Here is a 27,500-nt window from a genome sequence, read left to right on the forward strand (position 1 = left end):
GAGCTCAGCTTAAGACTGTTTTCTGCCTGACAGGGCAAGACCCCCAGACAAATCACTGGCTGGGTCTACGGTAGTTGGCAGCCATTCAAAACTGGTTCTCTGCCAGCAGTATTACTAGATAGCCAGACAGATCAATTCACTTTTACATTCCCGCCATTATTTATAGCACACTGTATATCTGCTCTTGCTTATGAACTAATGATTAGCAAATACAGTACACATAAAACATAAGCATTTGTTCTGTGGAGGGCTTTCTGTTGCTGATATTGCAGATAGTTTTACAGGTCACAGAGCCTTAAAAAGGATTTAAAGGGCATGTCTTGTGTAACATTTGTTCCTTTGAAAATGATGCTCCCTTCCTATTTTTGTGTAATTGAAGAGGATAGAAAGGTTTACTTGCTGCTTATGTTTCATTGAATTCTTGCATTTCTCCCTTCTCCTACAGACTTCTAAGGAAAACACGTAGGAAGAGAGGCTTATACAGTGTTATTTGTTATTTAAGTACTGTAATTCTATGTAGCGCTTAGGCTTTTCTTTTCAAAAAGATCTATCAGATTGGCAAAACAAACAAAAAAAAAATACCTATTAACTCTGCTTATATTTTAGAAGAAGTCAGGGCAACTGTAATTTTGTAAACTGTGGGGAAAGTCAGATTATTTGAAAATTGGTGTGAAAATACCATACCTTTACCAGACTCTTGTGGCTGTTAAAATACTAGTTACAGTATTAATTGCTTCAGTTACTTACATTTCTGAGCTAGAGTAGGAAAGTCAGCCCAAACGTAAGGCCCCAGCTCCAAACCAGCATAGATCTACTGAATTTTTAAAATGCAGATACGATCCAAACTTACTGGCCAAATTAATCCCTGGCATAAACACAGCAAAGTAAGTGGGTCTGCACAATTTAAAAATTTTTAGCTGATCACTGCTACTGGTCTTACCATAAGATGCTGCGAGGTAGCAATGCTTATACTCATTACACTGAACATTATTTCCCTGGAGAGTTCACAATGAGGTGTCAAACACACTTTCACTTCTCTGAAATGAAGTTCAAGCCTACTGCAGCACGTGAACTTTCCAAAGTTTCAAAACCTGCTCACACTGGACTGCATGAATCCAAGGTGTGCTGCTGGTTGGACAAATGTCGTATAATAAGGAAATCTGGCAACTTGGTTTCCTACTTTTGTCTGGGATGGGGTGTGGGGGAACACAATGTCAGTATATTCTTAAGAAGTTGTCCCCTTTCCATTGGGCAACAAGTGCTCCAAAGCAGCCTTTTTTGTAGCCCCAACTCCCTTACTGCCACACAGGTGCTCACCCTGAGGTACCCCGGGAGTGTAGTGCTATGACAAGTGCTTTCCAGGACACGGAGACACGTTAGCATGTAATCAGGATAACTAAACCAAAGTGACTTACATCAAGTGAAGATCTGACCCAATGGAAAAGCAAAGGTAGAATTAGCTTTTCCTACCATTTAGCATCAAAAATAAGTGATGAGGAAGCACAGAAGTGCTTGAAGAACATAAGATCCCTAAAGGGCATATGGTCTGGTAAAATCTTTCTGCTCAGAAAGATGTGACTAAAGCTGATTTGTGAATGTTCTGCACCTTGTGTGATCACCTCCCCACTCAATGCATACAACAGCCCACAATACCTATTAAACAAGGAGAATATCAAGAGTATGTTATACTTCCTTTGTATTAAGTGGTGTGTGTACCCAAGATGTGGGTCAATGAAGAATCAGGAATGCTGACTTGGCAAAAATCTTCCCAAGTTAGAATTTTCAGAGAGGCAGTCATGTCTACTGACTAGTCTACAGAAGTGAATAATCCAGATTGACAGACCTTTCTACAGCTGTCTGAAAACTCAGCTGCCCTCCTTTTTTTTTTTTTGTTATTTGGAGAATAAAATTGGAATGGTGAGCTCATTAGTTCGATGTTACTAATGATAAAAGAGCAATTTCCAGGTGAAACTGCGCACTGCGAGAACTTTGAAGATTTAGATTGTACTTTTATGCACTTTAATTCTTATCCATTTAAAACAAATAAAATCATAAGAGATTGATGTTAGCCTTTTGCTAAGTATGGGTTAATTTAAAGATGGCAGAAACAAGAAAATTCTGTGTTTCATCTTAAAAACTACCAATGGAAGCAGAAAGGGATTAAAAAATTTGGATCAACATAGAAAGGCATTTATGTAGAATCAGGAAAATTATAGTCTAGAATGTGCTGTGTGCCTTAAATAGATTGCAGTCGTTCTTTGTTTTTTACTGGCTCTATCATTTCTTTCTTTTTCTTCTGTATTCCTTACACACATTCAATGACTGATGTAAAACCCAGTCCATACAGAGTTTCTCAAGTCAAAATTCCGTATTGCACTTGCATAGCAGAAATCTCTTCTTGGCCAAGACTATCACTGAGGCATGCCTTATTAAAAATTCATTTTTCATTGTGGTTTTCAAAACGTTGCATTTTGAAGGGTTCTTTATACACCATCTTTTATCAGACAACATAAAATATACTGTATTTCACTTGCTTATTTCAACATAAATCAACCCCCAGAAAAGTTTCTACAGCTCTTTACATTGTCTGACCTTGTTCATTTGTAAGCCTGCAAGTTTAATAAAGACTATTTTCTCTGTGTAGGAAGAATATGCCATTTTACATGGAGAAAAAGAAACATTTTAAAAGCAATGCTACATATCAAAAAGGTATATATTTTACATTGATGGGCACAGTGCCCTGCATGCCAGCCAGTAAGTGCTTTGGAAGATACTGGGAATATTTCTGGTTTATATATATTCAAAAAGAAATCAGGATTTTTTTATTAACTTTACAATCATGTGGAACTTACTTAACAGCGTACTCTTTTGTGAAGGTCTTGAAAGTGGTGAGGTCTGTCCATTTATGTTTTCCATGATGTCTTTCTTTCTCCCAGCTCTAACTTTTCAGTGTCTACTAAGGCCCAGTTTAGTCAATGGGAGCTCTAAAAGGAGGAGAGAAATGGAGACACAGTAGTTGAGAGTTCATTTCTACACAAGAGAACAATACTGCTTCCTGGAAGGAAAGATGAGTCCTGCTGATCCCTCGAAGATCTCATTACTCAGATCTGGGGGGTAAACTCAGGAAAAAGCCAGTCATTCAGTTCCAGATAAGGCCTTTCTCAGTTGCTTCTTATACATTCAGCTTTATTTCTGGTCCCTCATTTCTCAGACTTTACTGTCTGTCTGCATGAAAAGTAGATGCCATCTTCCTCGCGGATACCTTGAGCGTTTTTCCTGAGGTGAATCATTACTTTAGCATTTTTTTTTTAAATTAATGATGAATGCCTATGGTCTTAATTATAATGAGCTAAGATAATTTCATTTAGAACCAAAAATTTTCACTCTTGCTGAGTATCCCATTGCTAAGTTTAATCAAAGGCCACTGATACAAAGGACAAAATAGTTTGATCAGTTAAAAAAACCCGAGGTGACTGTTGGCTGACTTGCTCAGGAACAAACACTCTGAGAGCCCATTCTTCAGATGAGGCCTAACTCCATTAGGCTGTCATAGCACCTGCCTAGCTCTCAGTCATGTTAATGAAGTTATCCATGTGCTTATAGACAGGCACACGCTTAAGTAAACTGCTAAATCAGGGAGAGCAAGTCTCAACAGTCTCTGGCACATCGAGGTTCTGGAGGGTCGTGTTTGCATAAAAGCAGTTCTGAGGAGGAGCTTTATTCCTCAGCCACACGACTTCATGTTTATTTTTACATGTCAAAACTCCTACTTAAATGTAAAATTTTGTTTCTCTCCAAAAAACAGAGACAAACCCAGAAGCAGTGCTGTGGTTTGAGCACCAGTTTGGCTACAACATTTCCTTAAGTTTTGAAATATGACATGATGGTAATGCAAAATTAAAGAAGAGCCCAGAATCACTCTATGAACCAGGGCTGAGGTTTATTTTTTATGCTGAAGCCCAGTATTATATTAGTTATATGTGATTATGTTCACTGCAAATACTTCCTACAACTTTAGTCAGAAATTTCTGGTTTTCCTTTTTCCAAGAACTAATCCAGGACACCTAATTTGTAGACTTCTTAGTCACAATACAGCAGCTCCTACAGGACCCAGCTGAGATGTGAAGCTCACTGTAGACAGCATCCATGTAATAGTGGGTTGATTTCAAATGGCCCTTACATGCTTTTATAAATACCACAAAGCACATGTCTAGTTTAGGTACATGGATAGCTTTGGAAATCTGTCCCCTAAATTATTTAATCACCTGACAAGGTTATAACGGTCTGCATAGCCTTTCTGAAAATAAGTATTAGCAGTGAAGTCAGCAACTGGATTCACCACGTGAACAGTGCACAGTTACCAGACTGTAACGCTGAGATGGAGCTGTGTGCTTCCACAGAGGTGTTAAAACATTAAGTAATTAAACATTGAAGTAATAAAGGTAAGCTGATGAAAAACGGCAAAAGCTATTTTTTGGAATCTCATACTAATATATTTTTGCGTTATATGACAATACATTATAGAGCAAGATAAAAATACATAAAAATAGCATTAAAATATGTTAGGCGGAAAAACATAAAAATAACATTAAAACATAAAAAAATCTTTTTCTCCTAAATATAAATGCACTTTGCTGCTTCATTCTCTGACTTTGCCGGAAAGTCACACTGGGGCACTGTGTAGGTAATGTGAGGCAAGCGGTTGGGGGCTGGCAGGTTTTCAGTGTGGTTTAATTCCTTTAGTCTCTCCTTCAGATTGTCCACGTTCCTGTTTCAAAGCCTGTTGAAGCGAGTTAGAACTTTTCCACAGATTTCAATTTTGAATTTTGAAGCAGTTGTCAAACAGGACTTGCAATAAGTTACTCAAACAGCATTTGTAGGACAGCACATAGACATATGGCAGTTTCCTGAAAACTGGGAAGGAAAGGACCCTTGTTGCCAAGTTGAAGGACTGTAGCAATTTCTGTTCATCTCTTCCTTTCTTCGTGTGTCATGACATGGAGAGAATGGCAGATGACTGCAGACACCTGCAGTAACACCTGTAACCCCACAGAGGTGTTACAGTCCTTGATACTCTTCACCAGCATGTGAAATCACAGAGACATCTGTAAGACGTACTACAAAACATGTATGTCTTACAGGAATTTTATGTTGACCTCAGGGCACAGATTTTGTGACTTTGTACTCCAGTAAATTTGGGGCATATGAATTGTCTCCAGTGTATTTGGTGACTTTACCAATTTAAATGAACGGTAGTACAGCAGTAATGAAGGGTATACCACCATGGAAACGATACTTATTCCTGCAGACTCTCCTCCAGCAATGCCCCTACCCAGGTTTTCTTCATGCTTGGTCTCTAGCAGTCTACTCTGACCCTGACTTTGCACAGCAACTTACTTCCAAGAAACAGTCATTTAAGGGGATGCAAGCTACCTGAAACATGAATTGTATCAATGGAAACACAGTACTCTCTGCTCGCATTGGCATGCTCAGAAAAGGGCACCAAGATTCTCATCTCCATCCGCTGTAAAACAAGCAAATAACATCAGTGTCAAATAAATCAGAAGGTGCTCTGGCATATGTGCTTCACTTCTGCAGTCAATCTCCAGGATAAGGAAAATGGCATGGCAATGAAATAATGATTGCTTTAAAGTACTTGTTGCCTTATAATCTTCACATATATAAAATAGTTCTCTTTAAAGAAAAAAGAAAATGGACACATTGATATTTACTACTAATATCTTTCCTTCAGGGCCCAGTAATGACTGGGCCTGCAATTTACGTCCTGTAAAATACGATATAAAATTCTGGGAGACATTGGTCTGATGACACTCCTGCTTGTCCCAAAGTAAAGGAAGAGAAACTTCGTAGATGTTGAGACTTTACGTAGTGCAAAACCAGGGAAAACCAGACTTCTTATTCCTGTGATAGGCCTAGAACGAGGTCTGAAAACAGCTGGATCCTGACACTTCAGCTCACTTCCACCTCTTGCTCTTTTGCTGGCCTCTGGCAGGTTGCTTCTTTCACTGGAAGCCCAAGCGGATTGACTTTGCTATTCCCCTCCACGGTGTTCACTTCATCAGACAGCTGATGGGATCTGTTTTCACATAAGCCACCTGTTATGAAGAATTTCAAGTTTATTTGCTTAATAGGAAATGTATTGCTTAATGCTTAATAGGCAATAGGATTTTTGCCTTCTGCCATAGTTTCTTAAGTCTACATCAACATCCTTCCCTTTTTTAAACCAGAGGTGCTAATAACTCCTATTCAAACATGATAATGAAGATACTGTGCTCCAGTTTAAGTTGTGCTTCCTCAACACAAAATGTGGGTTTGCCCACAAATGTATTTAAAACCCAACCATACACTTCAGGTGTCCCATTTTGCTGTGCACACTGCAGAAGTAGAGTAAGTTGCCCCTTTACCTGTACGTTGTGCCCTCACACTTTCAGTGGCTGACTTTTTCTTTTCTTTCTGATTGCCGGGTTGGATTTCTTCTTGCTGTCTGCAAAGGTAAGAGATTCTTTATTGGGATATTTTTTTAATCCTTCTCTTCCCTCCCCCTTTTCTGAGAGAGGCATTAACCTAGAGAGTCATGAGGACATAGTAATTTGTCTGTCTGTGCCACTTTGGTGCTGTGTTTATCTTATGGATAAGGAAGTATTTCATGTACCAAAACATTTGCAAATTCAACCCTGAGTTCCAGTCCAATCCATATCAGTACTTGCCAAAAGTCAATTACCAGCATTTGTTTTGTGGCTTAAGAGAGGTGCATTGTTGGGTCTTGGAATCCACAGCATACAGTCAGAATTAATTGGCATCCTCTTTGGTAGTCCCTTAAGAGAGACCTCTAACCAAATGGGTCCTGAGATTAAAAACGTCTATTTTTTTATTTAGAAATTAAACATATGAAATAAAAAGCACAGAATAAGAACAACATTCTTTTTGTAGGTTTTCCAAAAGCAGTAAAGCCACAGTTATAGGAGAAGAAGATAAAGATGATAAGAAAAAAAACCCCTAGACAACAATAATCAATTAAACACTCAAAAATAAAGAAAAAAAGAGATGAAGAAAAAAATTCATCCAATTCAAATGGTGAGGTAAAGTGCTCTTTTATGTTCCATTGCACGTCCTGCAGGAACAATAACATTCTTTTGAGAATCAAAACTGAAATCCAGGCATTTTTAGCTCACAGGAAAATATGTGTTTTGATTGAGCATTTATATGAGATTAGAATTCTTAAATATCGGGCTAATTATCCCACATAAAAAAAAAAAAGTAATCTTAGAAAGACTTCTGAAAAGTTACATGTGAATAACAGTTGCAGAACAAATTGTAAACCAAACTCTAGTAATTGTAGCTAGCGCAATCAGGCCCTCAGCCATCATCAGAATTTCAATTAGAGGAAGGTAAATCCTGTGCAGTGTAGAGGCATGGATATATTAGTATCTAGATATTTTTGTGCCCTTCATTGTCAAATTGTCTCAAAAACAATAGAAAATGTATCATGACAACATAAGGAAAATGAGAGGTGAGATGGGGAAGAAATAATTATTAATATCATTAACTGATAGGAAACTGAGCTTCAGGTAGACTAAGGGCTTGATTATTAGTAAAACTGTAGGAATAGCATGGAATATGTCTCTGAGGCATAGCAAAAGCGGAGTTTCCTACTTTGCCCTTGCTCATTACAGTGATATGTATTCATTACTGACCACTACCTGCTATAGGTTGCTATCATTTCAGTGCTGGTTGTTTCCCTGGCTTGAAGGAGATGTGGGTGGAAAAGGAGTCAATTCTAAACTCCACTCACTCCTACTCTTTCTTTACTTACTTGCTTCTGAAAGAGCAAGTCTTCTGCCTTCTCACTTCTCTTCATAATCGGAGCCATCATTACAATTAATTGGTTTATACATGTTAGCAAAAATAATATGTGACAGAATCAGAAACCAGACACAATTCACTTGAACCCAAACCCCTACTTCAATTCATAGTCTGTCCTTCCTTTGCATTGCCACCAAAGCAGAGTAAAATAAGCATCCATAATTCTGTTTCCAGGTTCACCATGGTGAGTCTGAGTTTCTGTCCCCTAGGATTTTGCACTGTATGTTTCCACTATCCAGTTTATAAACTGTTATTTTAGTAGCTGGTGGGACCTCCATTGGTAGATTATCCCCTGTTCTTGCTGAAGGATGACGATGATGATGATGATGATGATGTATTAGGTCTTTCCTCTTTGTAACTACCATGATACTACAATGAGCAAGTATTCACTTCACACTTCTCTTCCTGATAATCTATTGGTATAGATCTGTGGTTTCCTTTTAATGTCTGGTTCATTAGATGGTATAGATGTGTGTAGCATTTTTAGCTGTGGTTGAGGAAAGCAGGGAATGTCGAGGTTAAGGTTTATTATGACTGTCATGTTCAGGAGCGGAGAGCCATATACTATTTCTGCTCTGAGTCTCTGCACATAACTCCAATTGACACTGGAGTTACGCATTTGCCTGAAAGCTGTTTATTGCCCTGTGAGTACTCGCTGTTACTATGGGTGATGAGGACAGAATAGATCTGAGTACCAATTATTTTAAGCCTCCTCGAAACTTTCTGTGAAGCTGGGTTAAAGAAATGGTGGCATCGTATTTAGGAATGTAAAACCCAACAGATAATAGCTCTGTCCCTAAAACCACACACACAGAGACATTACTTTAAGAATATTCAACAGTGTCATTTATTATGTAGAGGGCACTATACAGTTGCCCTCCCCTGACACTAGCAATACAAGTGCTTCATGAGGGAATAAACCCCTGAAAGCTTGGTTGCAATTTACTTCTTTACTTCCTGCACATAGTAACAATGATAGTTGAATTGAAAAGCATTTTAAAATTCATAAATATATAAGTAGCCATTATCTAGTGGAAAACATACGTCTGACTATAGGACCTAATCCACTACTCAGTTACTCCAATTTTAAACTAATGTAACTCGGCGGTAATCAATGAGGGTGCTGGTGCACAAGTGAAGCAGCACAAGGCAAATAAGGTTTTTAGTACACGTAAGGGTCATTTTGCTTAAAAAGAAGGCCAGCATTTTCATTGTGCATTTATTATGGGTGCCTTAATCCAAATGCCCAGAAAAAGAGGCAGTCGGAATAACTGGATACTTTTAAAACCTGTTTGTATTGTGACTGACAAAAAGCTGAGAATATTTAGCTACACACTCCTTTTACGGGGCGGGGGGGGAAACCATGCCGTATGTTTTTTCTTCCTTTTTGTGGGATAGAAATTTGTTTTTGAAGTAACCAAATTTAGCTGCTCAGTAAGTTAATAAGACAGTGATTTCAGCTGGAATTTGTTTTGATGTTTAAGACAAAACTTCATACATTGGTTAATGGAAAGTGAACAGTATGATCTTTATATGTTCATAAATGTAAACAGTTTAAGACCAGAAGGAGACTGTTAGAGCTTCAATCTGAGCTATTTTCTCTTCAATTTCACCCAAATCCTCTCTGCACTGAGCAGATTTGAGTTTGAGTTTGGCTGAAGTTTTTTTTTTTTTTTTTCTGAAAAAAGGCATCCCATTTCAATTTTCCTATTAAGTGTTGAGCCCTACAGTGTTAATCATTACAGAAAGCAGAATAAGTAATTCACAATGCTAAGTTTGTATAAAACCAACAATTCCCCCCTCTGCCCCCACAACTCCTGCGCAAACCTAACACCATAGCCTAGGGGATGAACATAAGGGTAACACAAGGCTCTGGTGTTATTTGCACCCTTCTGATAGCTAAGCTTTTTGTGGAGGGTCCGCTGGGGAATTGCAAAACAATAAGCAAACTTGCACCAGGCAAATAAAGTTGCATTCCTCTACATTTTAGATGTGAGAGATAAAACAGATACAGCGCCGTTCAATCCTTTATCAAGGTGACACAACCCCAGAAAGCTTTGATGCTGCTATTGCAAACCTCATGAGGATTTGAGTAGGAAACAAAATCTGATTAGTTTGTTTGACTTGCCTTTCTAACTACATGCATGCAGAAAGGGTTTCTGTACAATTCCCTTCCCCTCTCTTTATTGTGTGGTTTTCTTTGTTTGCTTGAGTTTAAAACTGCCATTACGTGAAAGTGTTGCAAGCATAAATAATTTAGAAGATAACTCTGTGGGGATACTAATAATATGTCCCTGCTTTTTCTAACAGCAACTCATTACGGTTCTGAGAACTAGTAGTCCGAGGAACGCTTACACAACATCACAGTATCATGGATATTGTGGATGTTGACAATGAAATAATTTTGACACCTATTTAATTAAGTGTATTTTCCTTCTTAAAATGCCCCTTTTGTTTATGACTTGCACCACTGCTTCAAACTCTCTAAAAAATACCCAAAAGCTTCTTGAGTGGACAGATGGATGGACAGACAGATACATCTATTTGGTTTTATCTATCTTAAGTGTTTGGATGTAATACCTTTCCCCAATAAGAAGCCACAACAATACGATTATCTAACAATGCACAATTACTTCTAAGAGAAATCTAATCAGTTAATAGATGTTAATAAAGAAAAATTTACAAAGGTAATAAGTGGGTCAAACTTGAAGACTCCTACTCTGTTCACTCTCATTTAAAGGAAAGAAAAAGCTTTTAATGGGGCTTCTTTTACTTTTACCCCACCATTTTACAAATTGCTTTGCCAAGCCTTTGTAGCAAACAGTAATTTTAAGTAGGCCAACATCAAGCTCAGGTTGTATGCACTTGGTGGTAATGATAGTGTAGATGTCCTTTCAGGAGTCAGTAAGTCCAACAGTTGAGTCTTTTTTCTTTTCTTCTTCTTTTTTTATATTTTTTGTTTAGTCTCCAGTAAATGAATGGGTCCTGACAGTCTGCATGACTGTTTCTTAGAGAAATCAAGCTCTTTATCACGTTAACCTCATCCTGGGGTCTTTTGGAAAGTCACAGCGCAGGCAGGCGCTGTTTAAAGCAGTCATAAGTAAAAGCCTACTCAGTGCTCCGCACACAACAAGCAACAGTGAGAATTAAACAACTCATGAGATGTGGTGGCCACCCTCTCACACAGACGCATACTATTTCAGGACTTGGATCTTTCGACTATATTATGGAGAAAGATACTGATTATAGATAATCATAAAGTATTCAAAGCTACCTTTAAAAAAACCCCAAAAAACCAAAACCCAAAACACATTGCAGAGCTTTATCAGAACCATATTCACATCTTCTGTTCCAAAGTGTAGATATGTTGTGATGATTCTCAGGGCAAATCATTTAGATGTTAAAGGTTGCATAGTCCATTCAAACAAGATGGAACTCAAGAACTGGGAGGAAATTCTATTTATAATTTTAAAATAATGTGAAGAGCTTTACACTAATGACTATAAGAGAGTTAAAATTACTGATGAGATGGAACAAGCCACAGCTGCAGGTACTGCTTGGCTAACAAACTATTGCCATAAACAGAGCATTGTTTAAAAGAAGTTCGTGTTTCAGATAGTATCATTTTATATAGATGGGTTTATAACCTGGCGAACAAAACTGACGCGAACCCAGAGCAACATTACTCTCTCAGACACTCTTAAATACAAGTCTTACTCCCCTATAATCCTCTAGGACTCAGCACATGTTTATTCCCACTGCCCAAAATCCACGTGCATTTCCTAGTGTTGCTCTTTCTCTCACATCTCCAGTGTCTCAGTGTCTGCCTCTCTCTTTTGCTTCTGCCTTCATCTCTTCTCACCTTGAGTATTGTAGTCCCCTTCTCTCAGGACTCTAAGTCCCAGTTCTTCATCCCCCCGCTCATGTGCCAAATGCTGATGCTTCCTTCTCACGCACACATCAAAATCACCTCCTACTTTAGGCACTTCAGCAGCCTTCCACCATCCTTTTCTGGATCAATTTCAAAATTGTCTTTTTTAAAACAATGTCAAAACCTACTTCAACATAGATGTCTTTTTTTTTTTTTTTTCCATATTCTCCTCTCTACTCTCTGTCTAATGCTGCCCTCCCCTCAGTTCTGCAATCTCAGTTGAAAAATCCTTCCTCTCTACCACAGCTCCCATCTAAAGAGCCTTTCTGTATCATTGGCTAGCCATATATTTTCTCCTTTGCCTGTACATACCTCTTAATTTCTCTCCATGGAAACTGGTTTGGGACTGAGTTCATGAGGAAGATTAATACTGTATGGCATGCTTAAGCAGTTATTATAGAACTGTGCTATACTGGAAAACCACAGCATGATCTAGGTAGCACTTGGGATAAATTGGGCAGAAGGATGAAACGGGTTTTTTTGGTCTGGATGCAAAACAGGACTACAAAAATTTTCACTCGCCATTTTTTCATCTGTATTTAGTACACCTGCAAATGAAATGTAGGCACCCATCTTAGCTGCACATCTTTGCATCAAATTTGTCCTAGCAATCAGGTACTTGGAACTGTGAGATTTTTTTTTCAAGTTAGGATGTGGAATTTCACATTATGATGTTGTCATATTTGTTCTTGTGTAGACCTTAGTTTCTTGGACCAAAAGAAGACCGGTCCTCTAGATACATGGGGTTTTTTGACTGTGAACACATGTATCAGGCATCAAAAATTAGACAGCTAATTGGACCACTCATCTCAGCAGAATTGATTGGTGGTTAAGGGATATACATAAAAAACAGCTGGATTTTTCAACTCAGGCTTCTGTCAAAGCCCATTTAGAGTGCTACATTTTTCTTTGGCTATTGACCACTATATTTGTTTGTATTTATTTCACTGACTCACAGAGCTAATGCATTTCCTGAAATGTCTCCGAGAACTCAGGTGAGACACCACAGGCTATGCTGTCTTAGGCTAAAATTTGCTAGGATTAAAGCAGATGTGGCATTACTAGGGTCTGCTAAGCCTCATGTGATTTATAAAGATATAAAGTATATCTTTTATGATTACGATGATGCTAAAAATTTTGTGGATGATAATATAGTCACATTGGAAAGACTGAATATAACAACTGGGGAAGAATCAAGAAAAGGAAATGGAAACTAACTCGCCTTTACTAGTTCATCTGAATGGGTGTCCGCATTTGTTGCTTTTATTATTCTGTTTTACACAGACACAAGTTTACAAGTTTACATGTATAAATGATTTCTAAAATAGTTAAATATTACAGGTTTTTCACTATCAATTTAAAAATGTGATTTGTTCCTAGGAAGGTACAGATGCCATTGACAATTTTAATAATTCAAAGGGAAAAAAAAATCAACCAACTTCCCCTTTTCTAACTACTGATTTATCTTAACATGTTTTCTTCAGTTTGGACACTGAATTAGAATGAAAGCATTGGTTTTATTCTATTTATAGTTAATTTCTTATCAGATTTATTTTAAATTCTTATGCACACAAGCACAATGCTGAACTACTTCGCTTGAAGATGCTGCTTGTGAATTTGGGGCATTTTTTCCCTCTTTTTACAGACTTTTTTTGTTTTACATAATGTTTCTATTGACCTTAAATTTTGTGTTTCTTTCAAAGATTGGTTAGAGATGTTCTAAAACTTGGCTTGAACTTCTTATGAAAGTATTATTATAATATTGGCTTATAAACCCATTAAGCCACAATAAAAGATCTGTGTAGCATATTTTACAAAATATTTCCTCATGAATTTATATGTATCTGTTAGATGTGTACATTATTTGAATTCCATATAAGTGTCAAGCACAAACCCTGCAATCTTCAGTTTAAGCTAATCTTTATCTTTAGCCACCACTACATTTTCCAGCATCATCACCTAGCAGCTGCCCAGTCCCAAGATGCCCAAAACCTTTTGGTACACATATACTTGTTTCCATTGGTGAGCACACACAAAACTGCTTAGAATGGGACATAATTGAGAAACTTGAAACTGTAACCCTAGCAGTACTGAAAAGTGAGATATTGTCCTGCCCATGGTTATTTTATATACAAAGGACCGAGGAGGAGGAACATAAATACATATATGGTGATAAATAGTAACGTGTTCCGGAGTGACTCAGACACAACTTTCAACAGAAAATCAGCCTTGCCTCAGTGTATCTCCCCAGGGGCCAAATCCAGCCAAAGTTCTTGTCATACATCAGCCATACCAAGCTTTACACAAAAGAGGCAAATGGGGTAGAGGGAGTGCTATACTCAATGGCTCATTGGCTAGAAAATTCACTTGTTAAATAGGATATATGTTTGCAGGTCTTCTCTTCGTCTTGATTTAAATCAATGTCTTAACTGTTCCAAGTGAGTTGAGTTTCCCAATCAATGGGCTATTGAACATAATGCTCCATCTTTACTCTTCTTCACTATCATGCCTTTCTCATTCTCCTGACTGCCAGCTCTGTTGTGTATGTAACAACTAGTCAGTAGAACAAAATTAAATAAGAACAAGGGCTTGACTGTACCGCCTCTTGGTTAGGGCTCCAACTTCAGATGTGGGAGAGTTAAGTGCTGGTTAATTATGACTGTATAATTACTTATTTCAGGTGGAACATCTTCAGAATGAGAACTGAAAGGGCTTTGTTCACTGAATACCTGGGTGATTCAGATATTCTTTTAGGATGTGATGGACCTATGCTCAAGTCTTTGTTCCAAATCAAGCAGGATAGGGAGGCAAAACTTGATTTCCTTCTTTCCAGATAAATAGTCAAATAATTATGGTGTCAGCTATAAAGGAAAGAGATCTTTATCTGTGTTGTTATAAGAAAGAACAGACCTGTCCTAAGATGTCTCTCTTACCAAAAGGATCCGTAGGAATCCTGACTGGACATAAGTGTCTTCCTCTAACTCAGAGACAGAGTGTGGTTAAGGCAGAAAGTAACTCACTGTTAGAATATGCATATACACAGCGGCAAAAATGATGATGGCATGGGGTGTTAAAAAGTAAATATCTACATGCCTAAAGAATTTAGGCGCTTTCAATATTGTGAGGGTTTTTTGTTTGTGGTTTTTTTTTTTTTTACATAAAAACGTAGTTAGGTATCTAAGTCCACCTTCTGGTGATTCCTGGAACATCTAACCAGAGACAGGAATTTCCTTTGGAGCAGCTCACCGACAATTTAGGTGCTAGTGTCAACATCCCCTTTGCTAATAATGCCTTCTAACTTGGAATTTCACTGAACATTAGGATTGGCTTTACAGGACCTATGATAATTTTGATAATAGGACTTGGACATTTTGAAAATGTCCCTTATACACCTGAGTTCTTTACTAGACCAGGCTGAAGTGATCAGCATTGCTGGATACGGCCCTGCAATTACCAGTTTTGTGGGCTCAAATGCAGGTTTATACACATATTCTTAGATGCCTTCACCCCTACGCAGTGCAGGAACAATTAGTGAAATTCTCCTGAAAATTAAGCCTCAACACCCTGCCAGTCAGAACAGTCAGAGTTAATATTGAAATCCATCAGCAACCAGTTATTAAAATTATGTAAGATCACACACAGAGTTTCCAGACTGCTCTCATAAAGACAGATAAATATTAGATAGGTTATATAGATTGGGTTTCATTTCATAACAAATATCTCAATTGTATGCAAAATATGGGATAGTGGAACACATTACAGAATGGGCCAGTTTTCATTGAAGAAATATGTGCTCAGTTTCAAGTTTCTTTTTGTGGTAGGATTTAATTTTCAGATGAGATATGTAAGTGGCAGTGACTACATTAAAAGAGACTTCTTCAGCTACCCACCCTTTAACAGAAGAAAGAAAAATACATGAATAGCCCCCTCTTTAGCTGGGGAAGCCAACAACAACCAAAACGTGGTGCACTTGAGCACAGGCTCCTCAAATGCTCTGCTCTGCCCATAAACCAGCTGAGTACAGAAATCAGGGGAACCCAATCTTCCAAGTGCTTCAGAAAGCACAAACCTTCCCGGTTTCAGTCCTTTGCTTGTTCAGAAGAATGAAAACAGCAGAGAGAAAAGAAATGGTTTAACATTCACATCTATGTCCTCAATCATAGCATATCTGGCCATCTAGGCAGGACCCCTGCAGAGCACCAGCAAGCTTTATCGCTGACTTGCCAGCTGTACTTTGCAATTATCTCTGGTGAGGCGGCAAGGTAGGCTGGGAGCAAGAGCTGAGCCCTGTGGGAGATGAAGCACTGGTCAGAAAGTATAGGAGCCTGGGATATGGAGTGATAGGCTGAGGAAACGGCTCCACGGAGGTTTTTCAATTCCATGATTCCAAACTAGTTTGGCTTAGAGTAACTAAGACACAAGGAAACACAAAACACATTCACATGCTATCAAACTCTCAAAAATGTTTTTAGAGCATTTTCTCCTGATTCCTCTGCGATATGGAGAACACAAAATGGGATTAGACAAAGCTTCTCTAGTATGAAGCTGGGAAGATCTGCATAATTACCTCTCCATTTTAGCACACTTAAATAATAGCTGTCCCACACTGGTGCTGCTAATACCTTCAGTCACTGTGGAGCATGTATTCCATAACATGGCAGGCTGCAGCCTCACGGTGTCTATACGGTGTTGATACACCTTTAGCTGCTAAGCCATTAGACCCTCCAGTTTGATAAAGTCTTGCCACTGGTATTGGAATAATTAAAGGAAAAAAATGAACATGATTCTGCATCTACAGCAAGAAAGAAGATTAACATAAGCAGAATCTCCAGTAACCAGACAGTGCAAAGAGCAAAACACAGGGGATACCAGCATGTAGGTATGACTTACTGAGAGGTGATTAGGTGTATCTGGATAAGAGCTATAACATGGGAGAGGGGCGAATGTATTTATACATAGTGTATTATTTATGCCCATTACTTCTAATTGCCTAACTAGTTCTCTTTCCTCTCACGTATACTTTAGTACCCACCAACCAGAGAAAGATGTCTGCAGCTAAATATCTGCCAATTATTATGGACTTTTGCTTAATATTCTATTGTTCCACTGACAGCACAGTTTTTAATATATCATTTTATACTATCCTGTACATCATCATTTTCCTGCCTCCCTTAGGGCCCTGGATGTAATAGTTCTTATTTATTTCCACAAGCTAACATATATGCAAAAGATCTTGTAGTCATGATGTCGCCCCCACCACCCTCACCTCTTCTCATCTTTGTTTTTGTAATCCTTTTTGTCTGTTTTTAAAGTTACAGTATAAAGAAGTGTGAACACAGCGTGTGCGTAGACACATACCAGGGTCAAATACACAGCTTGCTGTGTGGTTCCCTTCCCCGTCCATAAAGACACAAGACACTCCTCTCCCGCTCAGCAGCATTATACTGCAGCCTTTTCTTGTGGCCTGTAGATTTCTTTTTTTAGCTAAAAAACTTGAAAACAGATCGGAAAGGAAATAAAGGAAAACTCCCTCGCTATTCCAATGGGTGAGGCAAGAGTTTAACAGCCTGTGTAGTGACTGATCACCTCACAGAATCTGCTCAGCACCTTCTGAGTCTGAAAGAACTGAATGGAGCATTGATTCTGGTCTGGCAGTGCCGCAGTCTGGTTAGTTGCATCAAATGCTGTTTCTTACTGAGCACTTGTTTTGCAAAATGCTTTTTTTGAGGTGAATCTGTAACAGTATAAGCTGGAGGTGACTGTGACTGTATCGCTGTCTCTGAGACAGAACAGGCATCTTTAGGATCAGTAGTTCTCAAACTTTCAGCAGTGTGTTTCCATAAATATATTTTGGCTGTGGTTTTTTTAAAGTGGGCTCTTCGGATCCAATTTCCTGAGGTCCGCCGGTTGGCAGGTAGAAAAATACATATTTTTTTCCTTCAGATTTTAATAACAATGAAAAAGTGTACAAGCTTCATGGTCAAGACAGGACAGCGGGTACAAAAAAATTGTTATCTTTAGGCAAAATTTACTGTCAGGGAAAATGGAACATTCCTTCTGAACTCACGAACTGGTAGTGCATGTGCAGGTTGGTTGTAGATGGTTGCTACAATAAGGCTTCTTTCATACAGGTGTGTTTATGCCCCAGGCTTGCTGGCCACAGTCCATTCCATTTACAGAAGCTGAATTAAACAATAACTACCGCATTGCAAAAAGAAGAAGGAAAAAAAAAGGTGAGCGTCAAAGGAGATGCCTGAGAGCTTTGTTAGGGCCAAGAAAAACCCTGTTGCAGTTGTCAGAGCTTGTTGATGTTGCAGAGAACGGCACTTTTTTTTTTTTTCTGCTGGATTTTGTGGTTCTGCCTTAGGAAAGAAAGTAAAATAGAACGGAAGAACAAAGTCCTACTCTATAAATCAGCAGCTGCTCCTTGCCAGATCAAAGGAGTGACATTTTTGCTCCTGGACTACTTGTCCACTTTAGGTGCTTGACAGACAGCTAACAGCTGGCCTGTTACATAGTATAGGAGAGTTGGGCTACATCTTCTTCAGAGCAGATGACAAGCTAATCAGAGATATCCATAGCGCAGGACATGTGAGTGCACCTTGATCTCTTCAAACATACCCAGTACATAATTGCTAAACACCTTTATGCATTTTTGGCAAGTTGCTACTTAGGTAGTTTCCCACTGAAAAGTAAGAAGGAGAATTAGTGCCTTAATCTAATTTGATCAGGGAAGTTAAACAGATGTTGAATTTGTTGACTACTCTCCTTTTTGGGGTCAATTTAGAATTGGCTAAAAATTTACTATGAAATGGTTAAAAAGACGTGTAAAATACTGCAATATAATATTACTCTAAAACTACACTTCTTTTTTTTAAAAAAGTTACCTCAAATGAAGCGCCTCAACTCCTGTGTAAGAAGCTAGATAAGCTGGTTGTGTTTTCAAGACTGCTGGACCCTCATTAGTTTTGAAAATCTTTTCCTATGAATTTAAGGTGATAAATTAACACATCTTTAAATGCATGAGTTACTTAAGATTTTATAGGAGATCTGTTATCTACCTTTAACATGGATGTCTAAGTGCCAGCAAATCAAAGCGCATGCCAAATTAGCTAAAATTGTATTTAGCATCTCCACAAGACGTATGTATACAAACCTGGAATTTTAATGTCAGTAGTAAAAATTTCAAAGTGATTCAGTTTCTAGTTGATTCCCATCTGCAATAAATCAAGTACAGGATGAGGTTATATACTACAGCTTATGTCTATTGACTTTGCATTTTATCTGTAAGATATGAATAGCTAAGGAAGTATGTCTGTTTGTCTCCTCCCTTCCTTTCAAGTATCTTTAAAAGATCATTTTTACGGTGCATGATAAATAACCGTATATGAATAATCTGACGGCACTCGTGAAAGAGTAACAGCCATCGCCGGCGTGTGTCATGTGCAATTGTATGCACCGAAAGGCGCTTCTTACCCGCCAGAAACGCAGGGGGGATAAAGGATGACGTTTTGCCACCCAAGCCGAGGTTTCCCGAGCGCTTGTGAGGAGACCTGTGCCCACCCGGCGGGACGGGCACTCGCCCCTCATCACCTTCACGCTAACGGACATCCTACCTCCCACCCGCTCCGGCCCACAGAGGGCTCTCACGGCGCGCTTGCTGCCCAGGACGGCGCAATCCCCACAGTTGCACAAGGAGAACCAGAGCACGGCCGTAGCGCTACCTGGCTCGCTGGGCGCAGAGGAGCAGCCGTGCCCCCGGGGCAGCGGCACCCCCGGCCCGGCAGCGGTGCTCTGGCCCCACCTCATGGCGCCCTGATGCACAGCGGGAGGCCTCACCCGGGGCCACCGGAGGCTGAAACTCGGGGCGAGCCCGGTTTGGAAGCAGGGAGCGGCAGCTGTCCTGTTGCCAGCATGGCCGGGTACCGACCCCAAGCGCTGGCTGGCTTTGGCCTTGGCGCTGGGCCCTCACGGCCCTGGGCCGGTGGTGAGGCCGATGGAAGCAGCAGGGTGCAGGCCGGCAGGGGAGCCAGGTGGCCGTGGGGCCTCCAGGTTCGTGGGGAGCACCAGGGAGCCCCGACTGTGACTGGGGCCTCCTGGCCGTCTGCCTTCGTTGTAGGGAAAGGGTCCTGCGGACAAGCCCCTGCCCCAGGAGCGATGGCAGGGTAGCTCCCGGGGTTTGTGCTGCAGTGCAGGTGCTCCCCGCGACAGGCACCAGGTCCTGCCTTGGCAGAGCCAAATCATTTCCCCATGCTCCCAAGAGGTAACCTGGTAACTGAGAGTTACATGTTTAATGAGACGGATTTTCTCTGAGGTGAATAGATGCCCGTCTTGCCAATTTTCATGATTTTATCACAAGGCTCAAGTTATTTCATGTTAACTCGAGGTCCCAGCTCCAGGAGACAATGGTTACGTGAGAATCTTTTCAAGTAAGTTTCTGGATTTTGTGGCTGAGAAGAGCGGTTTAAAAATGTGACACAATGACTGAAAAACCCGCAAAGTAAACACCGAGAAGAGTGCTGTTTAAATTTCTGATTTTTTAAGACAGTCTCACAGTTAGAATTGGCAGCTCCGAGTGGCATAACGTATTTTTAGGAGCTCCAACATAAACATACAAGATGCGGCAGAGGTCTTCGGAACGGTTAGTGCCTGCCTCGGGCTGCCTCAGGCACCCAGCTTCATAGCTCTCTGTCATCTTCTGGAGCCTTCTCTCCACCAAACGTGGATGCTGACTTTGGTCCTCTGAATCACACCTTTGACAGATGCGAGATGTCTAAATTAGCTTAAGAAAGGCAGTTTAAGCAGCCCATAACCCCCCTTCTGTAACAAGGCTGTCCAAAACTACGTGAAGTTTTGTCAGGGAACAAACCTGCCCGTCCCTCCCTCTTCCTCTCAAAACCAATAACATAAGTGACTCCATTTCTCAATATTCATGACTTAGGGAAGCCTTATTTAGATGGCTCATTTCCAGGTGACTAACTCAGCTTTTTTTATTTCCTATAAGGAATGCTGCAAATAAGAGTTGGTAACCAGGTGCGGCATAGATTCAGTGAGGCATAAACAAGGGCTTTTTCAACTATTTTTGTACACACACTTATGGAAGGACACCTAAACCTAATTCTGTCAGTTTAGAATACATATTGGAGGGAGAAATTAAATAGACTAAGATAACTAGATTTTACTTGCTCAGATAAAAGTTTGGGTGATAGACAAAGACTACTGTAAAGGTGGAGGGTGTATATTGATAAAAGCATTTCTGCAAATTACTCTTTTCTAGTGCATTCTTTCAGACTGCTCTGATCTGCTCAAGACTTCTGAAATGATTCTTTCAGCCTGGGAAAGAAGTAATTTTCTAGGTTACTTATGAAAACATTTTTTGTGACTTAGATATTTCATTGTTGTTTTTTCCCTTCTAAATTAGGGCATTCTTGGGCAACAAGGGATCAGCATCATATATACTCTTGAGCTAAACACTGACATGTTCATAGTCCAAATACTGAAATATAATTTACGCAAAGATTTATTTTCCCATCCAAGGTGAAAACATTTGGATTATTTTTTAGAATGCATTCTTAGGCTCTTACTCGGCAAAACATTGAAGCAGGTGCTTAAACCCCATTTATTCATCAAGCTCAGCTCCCATTTACCTAGGTTTAATAAGAACTGAGCTTCTCATCTAGATTTGGCAGGTTTTTGAAAAATCTTGCTAGACTGTTCCTCTGGGTATCTAAAAATAAGCCTGTGACAATGTTCATTCAGCATCTCTGTTCTTTTCAAGCGAAAGAGCAGAAGTGTCTTCTTGGGCTAAAATCTAAATTGAGGCAAAACTTTCCTTGTCATTAATCCCTTTAGAGAACTGATTTTGGATTCATCTCACAAATTTGTTTATTTCTCTGTTTTTCACATAAAGAATTGAGAACCCATTTATGCAGTGGCTGCTTTGTTAAACACATGCAATATTTTAACACCTCATTTTCTGGGATGGATATTTTAAGTGGAAATCCAGATTGAAGACTGATACAGAAAAGTTTTGACTTGTACGTGGTGGTTCCATGTTGTTCCTCAGTCTCTCAGAAGGAGCAATCTACTCTGACGGGGGACTGGTTCAGTTTTGCAGAAGATATTAGATGTATAGACAAGTGACTGGAGTTAAACATCATTCTCTGCTTGAGATTAGACCCCAAGTTGGGGATGAATTGTAGTTTCCTAAGCTTTCGAGCAATTCATCCTCCTGAAACAAGACCTGTTGTGACCCTATGCACTTAAAGTGAATTTTCCATGATAGCCATAGAGTAAAGCTGAAGATATTTCTAATTGTGATTACCAATCAGTACAGCCACTAACAGTTCATTTCAAGAACTAACCTTACTCAGATTCAGTTATGGAGTGGTCACAGTGTTTTGAAATACATGTACAGTATGTATAAAAAAGACAGTGGAAACAACAACAAAATTATTTTTGAATGTGCCAGACTTGAACAAGCAGACTAAGAGATCTCTATTGGCTGTTTATTCTCTTTTGCACTTTGCAGAAATATCTCTCTGCAATTTTACCCGAACATTATTTATTATAAAAATAAATTGTACTATGTAAATGTGAGTTTAACGTCATTTGATATGACTTGAGATAAAATATGAGAAATATATAAAGAAGATTAATTACAGGACGTCCTATAAAATACAGAATCCATGTTTATTTTGGACAAAGAAAACCAAGGCTCTATTTAAGAGATGCAATTAAATGCATATATTTAGATTATATTGTGATGCTAATTAGCAATGGTAGGAACCAATTAGGACTAGGGCTACCAAATCACCAGACTACACTGCATATTCACTAGTATACCTTTACTCCTCTATTGCTTTTTGCTGGAAGCAGATAAAAATGAAATGTGTTCTTTTGAAAGTCCATAATGTTGTACATTTTGAGCCGAATCTTGTTCATTGCGCTTTCATAAATTGTCCCACAACAGTTACTGGAACTACTTGTGTGAGAAAGACAGTCTCTGGCTATAGGAAATATATGTGGCTGCTTTAGGTAGCAGTTAAAGAAAAATACAAGAGGCAAAACCCCTTCTTTCGCTTCAAATGGCTGCTGTTTGAATAAGCGAGGTTGGTAATCTGTCATTTGCAAAATGCTAAAAGTGAGATTTTCATTAAACGTACTATGTCAATGCCATGTATTTCTCAACATTACACACCTCATTTATCACTCTGGAATGAGGAGCGCGTACCATATGAATGTAGAGTTTGTGAAGGTATCGCCTCACAGCCCTGGAGGCTGATGACCCCTCTTTATCTACACAGCAGGTAAGGCACAAACAGTGGCAATGTGAGCTCTCTCTGCAGTCCCCTGCCAGTGTGCCTGACTGCTAAGCTGGGGGAACAAAGGAAAGATAGCATATGGATAGCAGATTGTAGGAGCGCTGAAAGAGGACTGAGGAAATCTATGTTGGGTGTGTGGCTCTGCCAAAGATCTCTTGTATGACTTTGGCCTTGTCACTTAATCTCCTTCTGTCTCCGTTCCCCTTCGCAAACAGGGAGAAGGTGTCTCTACTCTCCCCCCAGGCTTTGCCTGGAAATCTGTTCAGACCCTGAGTTCTCTTGGACGGTATGCTTGTGCAGCATGGGGTGGAGTAAGACTGAGCTTCATTGGGTCCTCTGACTGCTGCTATCATCCAAATAATAGGAATTACTATTAACAGAAGAGTAACAAAGAAATCCATGTCTCGTTGATAGATTTTACTCATCTTTTCAGGCCATTCAGTCTTTGGCCTCTAGGTGAAGGATATGAGCAAGGCAGGCAATTAGTGTCAGGAACAGAGCTGTGCATTCTTCTTTTATAGGGTTCCAAATAATGCTGGAAATAGTGGCATTGGTCTTCTCTTTTTTCACCTGTCTCGTAATGCATTTTGAAGACATTTGTGCCAAAATAACATCACAGTGTTTCTGCAATGCACGAACTGAAGTGCTGTGCAAAAGGCTGTATTTTGCTTTACTTTGGTGCTGGAGATGGCTCCCTAAGGGATTTGAAAAAAGCCATCAAAAAATGTAAAGGCTAGGGCAGGGACTATGGTTTCTACGTCTCTATTATGCACTGTGCATATTTATGGGGCAGTATAAAGAATAAATAATAATCCACAAACACTGCATTCTGTGCCCTTGTCTACCAATTGTGCTGATGCATTACGTAATGTAGCTACTGCTAATGAAACTAGGATCTGAGTTTTAGTTTCACCTGAAATGTCTGTCTGTTTTGCACCTGCAGTTTTGCAAATATAAATAATTTCACATGTAATTCTTCAGACGTACCCATTGGTGGGTATAACTGATGCCATTCATGAACAGGATTTTTCAGAGGAGCCATAGAAATGGAATTTCAAAATGATCTGGATGCCTAAAGCCTCTGTGCTCCTCTATCTTTCTAAGTATATGACAGTGTATCTTCTCTTCAGACAAAGTGTTGCTGGTCTAGAGGACATCATTTGCACCTGCAGTTATGCACACGTCCAAAAGAAAAACAGAGAAATAACGAAATCAGAAAGCAAACCCAAGCGCTATTTTTTGCAAGGTTTACTGGACAAACGTGATCGCTTTTATCACTATTTCTTCCTATAGGGAGGCAAAGGTTGGGGGACTCACTATCAGGGCTTTAACTCTCATTTCCAAAATAGCTAGTGAATTGCCGCTACGTAGAGTTCACAGTGAAAGGCTGGCTTTATTCACATCAGCGGAATAAAATAAGGCCGAGCTCTTTTGGGAGTGAATGGCTGGGCAAGATTGGGTTTTCAACACCCATCCCAAAGGGCTTACTCTGCCGTGGCTGTCGAATGTGTAAGACTGGAGTGGAGTATCCCAATCTGCTGCTCGGGGAGGTAAAGCAGTTGTCACCTGAAACCCTTCAGGACTTAGAATTTTCTTAATGCTCTGCCTTGTTGTGCGAGCCCATTGAAAGAACACTTCAGAGGGCACCCATTTCTTACTAATGTAAACTTTCTGAGGAGTATCCAAAGATATGACCTCTGGGTGAACCTTTAACCTTCCCCTTAATTATTTGTTTGAAGACAGTGTCGAGTTCTCCCGCTGAGAGCCAAGGCCCATAATGCTTCGCAGCCCTGTGAGCCGGGGTGTGTGTGCAGGGAAGTGGAGAGGGACATAAATAAGGGGACCACCAGATGTAAATAATAAAAGTGGTTGGGGTTTAAATAAAAAACGAAAAAGCAATTTGGTTTCCCTGAAGAGTGGCCTGATTGAAGAAAAGGGGTTAGTAAGACGGAAAGTGTTTGCGTGTGGGGGGATGTTTCTGTTGTCTGTGATTTTTTACAGGCCTAAATAAGCGTTCATTCCATGCTTTAAAACCTTGCCATCTGTATACACCATTAGAAGCTCATAGGAGAAGAGAAAACAGTCTTATCAGGCTTTCCCGTTAATCTCTATTGGCCTTAACTTTAGCTGATAAAAGGCACACTGGATGGAGGAGGTTCGGGTCAGGCTCCATTTGGTCAGCGCGGTAACCTTACTGGAAAGTAGCTCAGCAAATTTAGTCCTATCAGAGACCTTTGTCTTTGAGGACGGAAACACGCCTCGAAATCACAGCGCTGGGGTAGGAGATGCCTTCGCTGTGCCGCAGTCAGAAGGGAATAAACAAGTACATCGACTGTCTGAGTTTTTATTTTAATACCTGAAGTCATGACTAATTCTGAGGCAGGATGACATTTCTGACAACTGAATTATACTTTTCCTAAAGAATAAAGAATGTCTTTTGGATGTAAACAGAGAGATGCAAAAGAGCCCTTTAGTGTTACTTGTAGCATTTATGCATCTGTCTAATGAAATTTCCACGACTGTGATTACGGAAGATGCGATCGAAGGTGTGCCACTGTCTTTTATTATCTGCAGAGGAATTTAACCGGGGGGCGGGCAGGAGGGAGGGAACGGCCACAAAAGGCCTCGCGGAGTTGATGCTATATAAAGGCTAGCAATTTACTAAATGAGCAGATGAACTTAGTTTTCAGTTAACTGACTGAAAGACTTTGCTAGGCGTTGGATCGGGCCCAATGGCAATTATTGGAGGCTGTTTTGGATGATGGGCATGTTAGTATTTCTGAAGAGGATTAAACACTAGTATTCAACTTCATTAGCACTCCTTAAGGGTCACCAGCCGAAAGCCTGAGCTGTGAAATAGCACACAAAACCTGCGCGAAGGCTCCAAAGTGTTCTCAAACACAAAGAGGGGGGACAAAAACAAGCGTGGCTCCTGAGTGATAGAAAATTGCCCTGTTTTGAAAGAAACTCTGTGAATAGGCAAGTTTTAAAATTATTTTAGGGAAATTAATTTGGCTTAGCTTGTGCTGATGTGGATCGCTGCGCATTAAGCTAATAAGAAATATGCAAGCACTTATTTTTGGATTACCAGCAAAATTAAATCCAGGCTCCGCAGCCAACTAACTGCCTTTACCGGCGCTCAAAAGCCTCGGCAACCGCCCCGGTTTGAGGGGAAAAAAAAAAAAAAAGAAAGAAAAAAAGGTTATTTTGGGCCTAATATTAACCACATGTACCTGCGGCTGGGGGTTTCTAACGAGTTGAGAGGTGCATGATTTTCGGGCGGGCGGTGGCCTTGCACGGGGTGTCCCCGCTCGGCCGCAGAGGTCGGCCCCAGCTGGCACTGACCTCCAAACGACCCCCGCCTTTACAGGCGCCAACGGCAGGAGTTGCAGAAGAGCAGAAGTCTTTCTGGGCCGGCGCTTATTGCTGCTGCGCTGGTGATAAAACTTCAGACAGCCTAATTGATGGCTTTGCTGACCTAACGATACCTTGTGAAAGCACGGAGTGGCAAAGCCTGGTCCTCATTTATGGCCAGCTGCAAGGGTAGCTGGATCCCTACGATGGAAAGGGGAAAAAAAAGAAGTCTTCCAGCCTGTGAACTTTAACCAGGTTCCGAGCCGCTCGAAGAAGTTAAAGAAACAATTGTCTTTTAACACAAGTTTTTGGTCGCATTTACTTGTTCAAAGCCTTCTGGCAAATCCAGCTTTAAGCTGGCTAGTAAGATAAGCATGTTACCGGTTACAATTTCTGAGCACTTAGAGGAAAATCCTTTAAAGTGAAATTATATTCTTTTAAAAAAAGCAACACGAAGCAAAACACGTTGCCGCACCGGACTAAAATCCTGTCAATTTTGAAGCAGAGGTGTTCTCAAAACACAGAAGCAAGCTCATGAAAGGACTTCTATTCTTTGTATTCTGTTGCAGGTTTATTAATGCCAGAAGAAGAATAGTACAGCCTATGATTGACCAGTCAAATCGAGCAGGCAAGTTCCAAGTAGTATCTGTATTCAAGTCCCACAGGCGCAAATCCTCATCAAGTTATTCTTCAGGAGTCCCATCACCTGGTAAATAAATGCTCCAACCAGGCATTCTGGGAGATTATTTTTTTTCCTTATGTCCCCAGAATTCCGCGGTAGGAAGCAACTTCGCTAATTGGTGCTAATTGGAGATTTCCCACCCTGACTCTACTGAAACTGCTTTTTATTTTCTCTCTGAATTGGTAATTGGGTACAAGTAGTAGTGCCACAAGCAGTTTGACTGTGAGCTCTTGAATTACTCATTGCTTGTCTGCATCCAATCAGCAGGACAATCTCATTTTCTTGCTACCCACAACTCCTTGGTGTATGCATTGCTTTCACTTCT

At 40.0% G+C, this 27,500-nt stretch overlaps 1 protein-coding gene across 10 annotated transcripts in view; it reads left to right on the forward strand.

Annotated features, from left to right (window-relative positions):
• The window catches only part of MEIS2 (Meis homeobox 2), a 174,168-nt gene that overhangs the window by 140,588 nt on the left and 6,080 nt on the right, over positions 1–27,500 (forward strand). For 5 of the 10 annotated variants that reach the window (XM_054827279.1, XM_054827282.1, XM_054827284.1 and 2 more), the window contains exon 10: positions 27,063–27,121. In XM_054827279.1, coding sequence (XP_054683254.1) covers positions 27,063–27,121 — 59 coding nt within the window. Of the gene's footprint in view, positions 1–27,062; positions 27,203–27,500 lie in introns of all 10 variants that reach the window. The other 5 variants (XM_054827277.1, XM_054827283.1, XM_054827278.1 and 2 more) reach the window with 2 other exon arrangements.

This window comes from Grus americana, chromosome 5, assembly GCF_028858705.1.
Source record: "Grus americana isolate bGruAme1 chromosome 5, bGruAme1.mat, whole genome shotgun sequence".
Taxonomy (NCBI): Eukaryota; Metazoa; Chordata; class Aves; order Gruiformes; family Gruidae; genus Grus; species Grus americana.